At 41.7% G+C, this 12781-nt stretch overlaps 1 protein-coding gene across 4 annotated transcripts in view; it reads right to left on the bottom strand.

Annotated features, from left to right (window-relative positions):
- Positions 1 to 12781, bottom strand: part of LOC117415194 (signal peptide, CUB and EGF-like domain-containing protein 1) — a 132883-nt gene that overhangs the window by 39101 nt on the left and 81001 nt on the right. For all 4 annotated transcript variants that reach the window (XM_034025220.3, XM_059026965.1, XM_034025222.3 and 1 more), the window contains one exon: positions 2808 to 2924. In XM_034025220.3, the coding sequence (XP_033881111.1) occupies positions 2808 to 2924 (117 nt within the window). The remainder of the gene's footprint in view (positions 1 to 2807; positions 2925 to 12781) is intronic.

The following is a 12781-nucleotide window of genomic DNA, read 5'->3' as shown; positions in this document are numbered from 1 at the left end:
TCCTTTTTTTTTTGGATAACAGAAAAGTACTCTATTAAATCAGGTTTCAGAAACAGCAGATTTTTTCTTTCATTTCTATCCTTACAAAGCAATTGGAATGCTAACCAGTATTAACCTGCCTCAGGTGCCAATGCAAATTTTCAACAACACTGGATAGTCTTTTCTGAGGAAATGTGGGGAGACATAATTCATCACTGTGGAACATGAGTGCAGATGTTCATTCTAAATCATACATCTGGAAATATTTCAGAATTAGGTCCTTTTTTTCAAAGACTGCATGAGATACTCTGCAATAAAAGGTACTTTTCAAACCATTTATTAAAGTAGCTATCATATCGGAGAATAGGAAAGTGTGTGGAAGTGTGTGTGTGTGAAAGACCAGAAGACAAAAAGCCATTTATCATATTGCTCGATAAAAACAGGTTAAAATAGTTGAAATGTCTGACCCTGTAGTTCTCAAGGGAGCCTAATTATGAAACAGTATGTGTAGTAAAAACTGTACATTACTACATTAAGCATCCTACATTTACTAAATAAACAATAAACAAGGAAAAGTTATTAAATATATACTATACTGTATCCATTTGTAGAATAGGAGATATGATACTTAGAGTTTATACAGATACTTATTTGCTCAACCTTTAAAAGAAAATCTGGCCTTTTTATAAACATATTTAAAAAATGAAAATAAAGAATCATTCTAGCATCCTCTTTTAGAACTTGGATTACATCATTTATATGGTGACTACTCCTACAGTAAAAAGATAAATTCAGATTACAGTAGATTTAGAATAATATATATATATATAATAAAAGTTTAGTTTTACTGGTCTAAATCATGACAAACACACACTGGTGTATTGATCCGTTCCCTAGTGCCCATTAAGAAGACTCTACTTTTCACATTACCAACCAGTTGTCTATTAATGTAGCATACCTGTCATATAATGATCAAGCAAATGCTTACATTTATCCTGTAACACTAACATATCCACCATCTGTCTATAAAGATTAATAATGTGCCTCAGATCATGTCCATCTACACAAACTTTAATCAGATATCAAGAGACATCTAAAACTAACAGATACCTGCAATGAAGGTGGGGAGGGGTTGTTGGGAAGGCAGCTTTTTTCCCTGGTTTGTGATAAATTGCTTGTCAACTCCCACTGACGACTAACATTAAACACAATTTATTAAGCCCATTGGCAAAGTCGAGTGAAATTACATGGGCAAGCCACACAGGACTGCTGTTGAAGGAGGCCGCTGGCCTATCCATCTTGTTTGTTCATTCCTTTTTTTTATGAAATCCCTCTGGTTTCTTAAAAAAAAAAAACTACAAACTACAAATCATACCAGGGTGAAAATTACACACACAGATCACATCAAAGCAAAAAAGTTTTTAGTTTTTTTTTTCTCTTAAATGGAATGGAAAACAGACATAATTTTGCCATGTATGTGAGAAATAGAGCTTACCTGACACTAGCATTTGTCACATAGGGCCATATGCATAAAGCTTTAACACGCTAATCTATTTAAAGATTAAAATACATTTCGACATTCATGAATCGGTTCTAGACTATTGTAACATACATGCTCTAGCATATCTGTAATACAAAATTAGAGCAACCAAATTTGGCTTTTGGACGTTTGTATGTAAAGACAGATGGACACCTCAATAATTGTGCCATTGCATCTACTTATCAACTTTCATCAGAATTGGTTGAGTGTTTCTCTAGATATACAGTATATAAAACTCTAATGTTGATAGTTTTATTAAACAATTCCCTATAGAGGGAATAAAACAATCTTTCTGAAACTGTTTCTTAGAACTTGTATTCATGGGCTGCTGTGGAAGGTTTAAAGTCATACTGTACCTAAACCAAGCAGTTCACAAATATAACAATTACTCACCGGACAATTCACAAGACTACAGCAAGATGGCAATCTCTTAATACAAAGGTTCTTGGCTCCAATACGGCCCCACTGTTCAAACACTACACAGTTTATGAATGTGTCTCATTGCAATGCTGGGAGAGCACATCCAAGTATTTAAGCATATACATGCAACATTCTTGAATGAAAAACGTAAGGACTATATCCCGGTCAATCACGGAAGTAATCAGACCATCATGTGATGGTACAGTGTAACCATGGCGATAAGACTTGCAGGCTCCGCTATGTTTGCTGACACATCATTTAACCACATGTAACCAGCCTGTTGCTCTGTTGACTCAACAGCATAGCAAGGCACAGGAAAGCAGTCACTCACTCTGCAACAATCTGCCTGGTATTTCATCTGTTTATGTGCTTCATTTTCATTTTTTATCTAAACAGACATCCCATAACTGGAAGAAAAAGTAGCTAAATGTTTGATATTTCAAACCTTGGTTTGAAAAATTAATTACAGTATTTCAGTGGCAGTGTTTACATCTCCCACTGTTCAGATAAACTGAATAGACCCCGAATGGGTTCAATTTACAAACATTTACCTCATGTGTTATTTAAAGTTTGCAGTTTGATATTCATATCTCGGTAGCTGCATAACATAATACTATTTTGTACGACACATTGTAGAATCATCATAATTATTAATGATGAAGGTAGTCAAGAAAGATACTACCATATTTTAATAAAGGGGTAAAAAGTACAGTAAGTAGTACAAATGAAGGGCTTGCTGGTGATCGATTGCTCTCTAGTTTCTATGTCAACTGGAGCCTATTCCAGCGGCTGCAGACCGGCTGCATAGTTATTTCAAGGGAGGACAGGAAGGGGCTGGTGATGCATTACAAAGCAAACATAGACTGACCTTTGCATGTTTTCCCATCAGGCTGCAGGGTGAATCCAACTGGACAACTGCAACGGACCCCAGTGGCTGTGTCTTTGCATGTCCGGTCACAGCCTCCATTATTAACAGCGCAGGTTTCTGTGGGCAAACATTAATGTGGTGGGAGGGGGGAGTAGTTTAAAAACAGGATATTATTATACAGCTTCTAAGGGTTAAGTGAGGGTTTTTTTAAAAAATATTGCCCCCCACATAAAAAAATCAAAAATTGCATTCTGCAACGTTAACTGGAATTTTACTCCGGTTAACAGAAAAGCTCCTGTACTTACCAGCAACAAAATAAAGAAATGAAACCCTTCAGATTTAAAACATTCAATATTACTGAAAATCAATCCAATAATGTATAAATACATTCTAACAGTACCCTCCAACAAGTGTAACAGGGCAGTGTGTGTAGATATGGCACTCCGATTCTCGTAGATAAAACTGAAGTTTGCATGGACAGCTTCCACTATATCCCTGTCATAGAAGATATTCACCCCAGACAGGGTAAAATAAAGCTGTGAATAATGCTACAGAAATGAGCCCTTGGAATTCCACCTCTAATTATAACCATTTTTAACTTAAATGAGACCACCCAAACTCATTCTGCTTCAGACCTGCACATGAGACACTGGTCGTTCTTAGATTCAACATCTGAGAGAAGCATCACTGCACTGTGCCACAGCTCTGTCCTGCTGTCAGGGGGTCACGTAGATGCCTCAATAAATACTGCAATTCAGGTATCATATTCAGCTGCAAATGCTGACTGCCCTATCAATTATTGTCGCACCGCTAGGCTTACATGATCTGTCACAGTCCCCAAACATTGTGTTAAATAAAAAAGAAAAACATGCCCTTTTATAGGCCTCATTTACCTTTAATATTGAAACAAACGCCATCTTCCATTTAAATAACAATGCCTTGTTGTTTTCTTTTTTGATAAAGTGTACATAGGAAACACACACGCACACGCACATGCACACGGTTTACCCTTACATCTTGAGAACTGCAACAAGTAATCTTTATATTGCTGGGTTGTACACTGGATAATGAAATGCAAGTAATAATATAACAACTCACACATCATAGCAGTAAGATTTAAGCAGTACAGACACTGATCTCTAACATAACACAAGCAAAAGAGACCTTACCTATTACCTGACCCTAAGCAGGGTTCCAATTATTCTATAATGCCTTAACCTATAACGACCCCAATGAAAGATGAGACTTCTGGGTTTGAAAGTAAAAAGACAGCAATAGCCAAATAACTACAGAGTGTAATTTAACTATCAACTGCATTCACCAAAGTAACTGTGACTGTGAAGATGACTGTTATCAATAATAATCATAACAAGAAGAAGAAGAAGAATGAAGATAATAATAATAATACTTCAAATGATCTGACATATCATATTAAAATTAATTAATTTACTCTAAACCGACTTGTCGCTTAAATTTAATGGCTACTAATTGTATACCTGTCCTCCATATTACGTAATACAACACATCTAATTCAGAGTTTAGTGAAAACGGATGAAAGAAAGAAGACACAAATGTAAAACAGTTTACAGTATTCGAACTAACCTTAAAATGATACATAGTGCAAGGAATTTGAATGAGCTCTTTTCAATATCGATCCTTCGCTCCAAACAATCAATCATAGCCTTCACTAGTGTTGATCAGTGCAGCCAAATTAAAGTGGTAGAGAACTTGATATAGCCTGCATAGTGATGTTCTTAGCCAGTCTATTTGCTAAATCCTGGCAGTATAAGCACTTCTATAGTTTCAGATTTTCAGCTTTCTCAACTCGTTCTGTTTCAACACCAGCAGTCTTTCATACAGCAGCAGTCGCTGAACAAATTGATAGTAGAATCACTCTGCTTCTCAGTACAAGTGGAAAACGTAATTAATATTACTACATATTTACACTTTATAATTTATTTATTTCTTAAATAGTAAAAACACGAATCAAAACATGTGTATCACAATGATACTGTATTAAATATAATACATAGTAAATGTAAAACATAACAAGAACATTGATTTTAAGCCCCAATTATCACTTGAACTCTTTACTAATTAGTGACAGCAGTCATCTCCAAATACAACTGTTTGACATTATGAAACATGCTCAGGCTGTCATCAACAAAGCCTTTGTCATTATTCTGAGAAACAGATACACACATCTTTGTGGTGTATTGTACTCCACAAGTTAAATAAAAAATAGCATAAACATACATGCCAACAGTCCCTATATGGTCGGGACAGTCCTGATTTCCTAGCAAATGTCCCGCGTCCCGATACATAGGAAGAAAGTCCCGATATTCACCCATATTAAGAACATTATTTATTCTGCACAGTAGAGTTAGTGAAAACCGTATACTGTGCTCTTCGTGCAGCTGACACATCTGCTGATCACTAACTTATACAAAGGTAAGAACGCTTCATTATGTCTATTTTTACTGTCATGATGGTCGTGTCGTGTAGAGCTGGGGGGGGGGGGGGGGTAGGTCTATTATATGATAATGAGTGTTTTTTGCGCATGATGTGTATGATGAGTGTCCTACTGAACAGTTTCCAAATGTTGGCAAGTATGCTCCTGCAGAGCTGTTTCTGAAACGACAAGTCCGGACAAGGTTATCTTTGATTAAAAAAAAAAACTATTTTTACAGCTCAGATGCAGAGAGAGCAGGAACATACGAAAAACAGCCCTGATAAATGCCGAAAAGCCTGTCTCCGAACCTTTCTTCCTCAGCAAAAGGTTCTATTTAGGAATTACTGGGGAGGAGAGAGAAAAAAATGGTTACCAGGGGTGGTACAGAAAGTACTAGGACCAGTTACTTACTTGGTAAAAATAAATGGAAAGTGTTGTAAGAAACATGTTGACCAGATGATAGCCACTGAATTACAGGAATTTGAAAAGTCCGATAGTCTTGTTTCTGGGTGGGTGTGACATAGAGAGAAGTCTGCCTCCCGACCTGTGAGAGCACTGTGTAAAGGGAACAGAGTGCCCTGGACTGGATGGCAAGACAATTCATTCCCAGGGTTAGGTGGAAGTCAGCCATCTAGAAAGGGGGCGGAGCTATGGTACACCAAATCATTGACCTGGAAGGTAAGCGATGTGGCAGTCGTGAATTGAAGGAGCGATTGCAATCATTAACCAAGGGGGTGTGATTGACGGTACAAAAAGGGGACGAAGCGAAGTGATCTGTTCCTTTGTTATGGTTACGGACGAACTGGAAAGGAGCGTGATAATATCATGAGTGTTTGTTTGTTTAGTCATTGCTAATATTGTGTTTGATTTGTAATTATTAGACAGCTAAACACAATCCAGGAGCTGTCGCTTAAGGCCAGCACGAACCTGGACAACACTGCACCTTTTGTTCACGTATTGAATTGTATTTCACCATTTGCACTGAAAGCACTCACTCGGGACTTGTGATTGTGTGTGTATTTGTGTGTGTAAATTCACTGTTATTATTTGGGACTGCAACCCGTGCTTTAGAACAGTGCAGTACACATTGTTGTGTATTGCCTGGGATTATTGTTTGTGGTCACCAGACCTGGATTATAAATAAACAGTGTTGCTCTTTGGATTATCGTTGTCTGTCTTTCACCAAATCACTTGTAAATAGTTGTATTTCTGTGTATTGCTGTACAGTGTTTGTGTGATGTGTCTGTGTTTTTGTGTACTTGCCTGTCTCCAGTCACGTTCGCTCTTTGCCGCCTGCCAGGTTGAGTGTACCCCGCCCGGAGTCTGTGTGCCGCACGGTGATTGGTGCAGAGAGGGCCTGGGTGGGGGGTGGATGTGGTCAGGGCTGACTGTATTTAAGCTGCAGCCTGCATGTTGTCAAGGGTGTTGGGTGACTGGCATTTGGTATTTGGAGAGATAGAACAAGCTAAGAATCCATTTGTGCTAAAAGAGCTAATAAACTGCACTTATAAGCGCCAGTCCTGATTCAAAGAGCAATAAATGGCACTCTCTAGCGCCAAAGAAACCCCTTTTGCAGCGTCTCCTTCCCACTGGAATCCACTACACGCCATCACTACATTGGTGTCAGAAGTGGACGCAGGTACCCCGGCACGCACTCGTCGGACTATAGCCTAGTGAGCAAGTCCGGGGAGGACTTGAGGTTAGCAGGAGAAGAGTGTAGCATGCACAGGGGAAGGCAGCAGCAGGGCTGGTAGGTGACGTAATCACACACAGAGACATAAGCCCGATATGCGCTCCTTGCAACGGAGCCAGCTCTTTTGTACAGCGGTATCGGTGCTATGCTTTAGTGCGAGAGGTCCCGGGTTCGCACCCGCCCTCCGCCTGTGTGTAGATTGCCTCACCCTGTGTGATGCGCCTGCCTGCAGGAACTGAGGTTCGCTACAATATTATTTATTATCATTTGCTCTAGCAGCCTCACTTACCAATCACTGTGTTAAGGGTGTTTTTGTCAAATGGAATTGATATGATAGCAACAAACACCAGCAATTGGATTTGACCGAGGAGCCACTGAATCCTAAGGCAACAACTGTGTCTGGAGCCCTGATTTGTAATTTTGTTTTAACAAAATGTAATTTAAAGAATAAACAGGAAACAAAAGCAAAACAGGCCATGAAGCTCATTTGACCAATGGTGCTTTATCAGTGTTATTGCAAACACTTGCACAAGCAAATGAGACAACTGTGTGATTTTTATGTTTCGAGCTGAATTGACTGTATAGTGATACGTATCGTATCGTGACCCTCATATCGCTATACGTATCGTATCGTTAAGACACTGCTGATACCCAGCCTTAATCAGAACCCTGGCTCCCTGAAATAGAAATGTAACCATTACCATATGGGTATTTACCTCTTAAAGACCTGAAACCTTATATATCAAAGCTGTTTTGAGGATCCACGACATTAGGTCTGTAGAACCTAGTAAAGGTATGGGGAGTAGCCCACACTGCTACATTGCAAATGTCCTTGACAGATGCACCCTGGAATAAAGTCCAGGAAGTTGCCATGCCCCTGGTGGAATGGGCAGTGAGGTTTTCTGAAAGGGCAAGTTGGCCAGCTCATAGGCAGTCCTGACTGTGTCTGCTATCCATTTGGACAGCCTCTGCTGAAATGGCTGCCAGATAGACCTTTAACATGGAGGGGGATTTCCCCTTGTCAAAAAGGTCCTGCCAATACTGCAGTATAACTGCCATGAGACAGGTCGTGGGGTCAAACCCACAAGGCAGACACTACGTTTGAAAAACACCCCACTTTATCCTATACTGGGAACACGTTGACAGTGCTCTGGCATTCTGCCAGGTGTCAATGACTCTATTAGAAAGCACCAGATGGCTCAAATGCAGCCATTCAGGGTCCAGACCCAGACTGCAGGCTCAATGGGTCGGTATGCCATAAGGTCCCTTGTGCCTGACTGAGCAGGTTACGGAGCTTGGGCAGTCTCCACGGCTGGCCGCTCAGGAGCTGCATCAGGGTTGAAAACCAGAATCTCCTGGGGCTACTAGAAGCACCCTGAAGGCATATAACAGTTGCCTTGGCCACTGGTGTGCCAATGCATCTATTGCCAGCGGATCCATGCCTTCCCAAACCTCTCCCAAATGAGGTTCACCAGCTTTAAGAGGTCCGCTGCACAATTTGTCACCCCGGGCAGATGTACTGCCCATAGTGAGAGGTGGTTCTCGTGTGCCCAGAGTAAAAGCTTGCGGGCCCTGGTGGTTGATGTAAGGCAACACTGTTGTGTTGTCTAAACAGACAAGCGCATGTCTCCCTTGAACCTCCTGAAAGAAATTCTGCAAGGCCAGGTAAACTGCCTGCAGCTCTAAACATTGATGTGGAGACCCTGCCAAGGGGGGTTCCACACACCTTGCAGACCCAGGACATTCTACACAGCACCCTAGCCCAGGCTGGATGCATCTGCGGTGATGACCTCCCTTCTGGTGACACTGCACACCGCTACACCGGGGCATAGATGGGCAGGCTGTTTCCTGTTGAACCAGGCCTGCAGAGGGCACATGCGCAGGAGACCCAATGGAAGGGTTTGGGAAGCTGCTACCATCAAGCCCAGAAGTCTCCGGAACGTCACTACCGTGAGCGCTATGTTGAGCTGAACGAGCTCTAAACAAGTGGCTATTATCTGCACTCTCATCCACCAGTGGACAGCATGGGCCTGGACTCCAATCAAGCTCTTCACATGATCCACCGTAAGGCCCAACCGTTGAAGGTGGCCGGTGAAAGTTCCATATGGGCCTCTGCCTGTGCTGGTGACTGGGCGCAAATGAGCCAGTCGTCCAGATAATTGAGCACTCTGATGCCTTAGTCTCAAAGGAGCCAGGATAGCTTCCATGCAGGTATAGGGAGCTAGGGAGAGGCCAAATGGCAAGACACAGAACTTATATGATGTTCCCTGAAAAGCAAATCGCAGGTACTCCCTGTGCGCTAGTTTTATGGGTGAACCAGTCGCCTGGCCTGATTGACTGCAACAGCTGTTGCATCATCAACATTTTGAACCTCCTTCGACTCAGATACAGGTTGGCCTGTCTGAGGTCAAGGATCGGTCTGAGGCCACCATCCTGCTTGAGCACTAGGAATTACCTGGAGTAGAACCCTGCCTCCAACTGAAGGGGGTCTAGCATGCAAATAGCCAGTTTTTGCAGAAGTGCTGAAACCTCCTGAGACACAACCACAGAGTTCTGTGGGTCCATGACTGATGTTACATTCACGCCGAAAGGAAAGGGGACAGTGCGTGAAATGCAGTGAGCAGCCAGTCTGAACGGTAGTAAGCACCCAGATGTCCGTGTTGCACTGACGCCGATACTCCAGATGGCTCCCTGAAAAGGGCTGCTGTATGACTTGTGGCTCAGCCTGAGCCTTCTGTCTATGCGCCAGGCAGTGGAACCTATTAAAGCCATAATTTGGGGAGCCCAGCCCTCTCTTGCTACCGCCCCTGCCGCAAGAGATGTGCTGTCTGACTCCATGTCCTCAGACGGGAACACCAGCTCCTGTTCGCCCCAACTCCTCAGAGGTAGCGATGGACAGCATGTCCTCCTATTGCCATTCTGCAGGGGACAGGTGGGGCAGGCGACGCTGAATGTTCACGCAGTAATTCTGCGACTGCTGTTCCTTGGTGGGAAACAGCTGCCCAGAGCTTTTCCATCAGCTCTGAGTCCGCTGATCATTTCGAACAGCGACTTTTCTTCTTCTTCCTCAGGGAGAAGGAGGAGCAGATGAAGATGAGGAAGACTGTGAAGACGGTTTCCTGCGTGGGCTATTTTCCTTGTTGCAGAGAAGAGCGCTGTGCTGGAGTAAGGGAAGCAGAGCACTCTGTAGACCTGCGGGAGAGAGAAGTTTCTTTAGCGTGCGCTTAGAGAAATGTGCACAAAACTCGCAAAAACTGAGGTTCAATAGTGCCTCCTTGGCATGCTGGCCCCAGGCAGGATGAACATCTGCCATGCTTGTCCTCAGCAGGCAGACTGGCCTTGTATGTCAGAAGCAAGCAATGCAGTGTACAGTATACAGATGTACAGATGTGCCTCAATCTGCTTATAGACTGCAACCGTGCTGGTAAAAACCCGAACAAGACTGGTTTGGTACCGGACCAGGGACGTACGCACCGGTCGGTAGCGGGTCGGAACCGGGACGGTACTGGGTTGGTTTGGGATCGGTTCAGTGACTTTAACACCGGGTCATTAGCACCGGGTCGGTACGGTATGGTACCAGTACGGGTACGGTACCAGGTTGGCACTGGTGTGGTTACCTCGGTCCCAGGTCGGGAACAGAGAGTGTCGGTGACCTCTGTACCTTATGGTACGGGTCCACCGTTTTGCAGTTACCGTGGGTAGCAATGTACAGGGATGCCCACCTGTTCAAGCCACTGGCAAAACCACTCAGTCAGTACTCACACGAGACTGAAAGAAGCCTGCTTGTTAGAATTAACTAACAGCCCTGATAATGGTGATGCAAAATCTGTCACCAAAACGGCATCAATATGCTGTGGGAGAGACTGCAAGCAACCACAACCAAAGCGAGTATCTTGGTCCTGCGCAGCACTGTGGAACCCAACAGCTGTCACTGACAGGCCTGCGCTTAGTCTCTGTGAAAAACAGAGAAACAAAATACAGTAATAACAAATACTTAAATGAAATACACAAATACACATAATTAGTAAAACTAATACAGCGATTATTCTCAAAATCGCATATATTTGGAGTAAAACAGAATAAATGCAAAATATATAACAAAAAAGTAACAAGTACTTACCTGAAACAGCTCTCCTGTCAGGTCACTTCTTGAAAGGAAAAATGGTGTTGAGGTCTGTGACCACAGTGTTTTTATGTCCTCGGGGGCGGGCCATAACTGCGTCACAGGCTCGTTGAGCAGCTTTGGTATATCTTATTCAGGTTTCGGGTCTTTAAGAGGTAAATACCCCTATGGTAATCGTTACATTTCGTACTTGAACGGGAACAGAATTATTAGTAATTGCTACTGAACGATTAATTTGTCATTATTTTATTATGTCCAAACAAGAGAGAGGTTGGTACTAGATGGAGTATTGGTTGTATTCAGAGAACAATGATGGTCTAATACAGGGGTAGGCAACCTCAGCTCTTCCAGTCAATTCATTGCAAGTCTTTGTTTCAACCAGGTTCTTCATTATTTCATTGATCTTCAGGGAGGCCATTAAATGAAATACAATGGTTGGAAAGAGCCAAGGTTGCCTATATATCTGGTCTAATAGATGTTTTTTGTGCACGCTTTTTTAAGACTCAAACTAAGTAAGGGTGGGAGTAAATACAGGCTTTTCTATTATATATTTTTATACCAGCACCATGAAGTTAGCAGCACAGCAACTGTGATAACTTGTTGAGTAACCCATACACCACACAATTAACATTGAAATCTAAACCAAAGAGACAGCACTTTATTTCTGACATTAGGAGTGACAGTAAAATCTCGTCAAAGTTCCCAGCTCATCCTGTTTTGGTATTGTCTTTGCACACTGCAGTCCATGAAGGGTTAACAGACCCTGAAGTGCATCCATCAGTTTGACGGGATTCTACATGCCTGTTCTCACTGAACTACACGCAAAAGGCATCTGGATTTTGTCCACTTAAGGCTTTCTGCAAATTGAAAGGAGTTTGGAGTAGGTGGAAGGGCACAGTTGAGGTCACTGAACTAATTCCAAGCCGTGTCACTGAAATTTCCCAGTACTGGGAGTATACAAGAAATAGGGAATGGACAAACAAGGCCAGAGATCTTTTGGTGGCTTTGCATAGCATTATTTGGAATATTGTTTGTGCTCTACATACTTCAGCACGGCAGAATACAGAACATTTTCTAAGACTGCTGTCAATGGTACTTTAGAACTATCACTATTTAATTGTTTTACTTTCCTAAAATAATTAGGAAGAAGACAAGAAATAGTGATATGAACCCAAAAGGACAACCGAGACAGAATAATGACGTTCTATATCCTTTCTCCCTAACTGTACAACACTATACATGGATGTCTGCAAACACATGCAGTTAGCATATACACTATACAATCGCCCATAAAAAATTAACCTAACCCTACATATTTATTTTACATACATCTAAATATTTTTTTTATATACATCTAAATATTTACAGACTTGATAGAACTCTTGATGTTGTAATAACACTGTTATAACACACATTACACATTGTTGCTACATACAACTGTCCTAATTTAACTTTAATTCCAGAGGTGATACAATGCCTGCTCAGTTGCATAATACTGTAATTGTTATATAAACAGCCATTGCTTAGCACACATAACTTTCTAATAAATAAATACTAGAAAGTTAAATTACAGCAGTCCAGTTCACACTTAGGGCATCATTTTCGAAAGGGCACTAAATTTAATAAAATTAGCGTGCACCATAATATGCCCTCTATTTTGCGGGTTAATTAATAAAATTACAGTAGTAATACGAAAATCATTAACG

The sequence above is a fragment of the Acipenser ruthenus genome, chromosome 7 (genome assembly GCF_902713425.1).
Source record: "Acipenser ruthenus chromosome 7, fAciRut3.2 maternal haplotype, whole genome shotgun sequence".
NCBI classification, from domain to species: Eukaryota; Metazoa; Chordata; class Actinopteri; order Acipenseriformes; family Acipenseridae; genus Acipenser; species Acipenser ruthenus.
The sequence above is the reverse complement of the archived record's forward strand: the minus strand, read 5'-3'. Positions and strand labels throughout refer to the sequence as shown.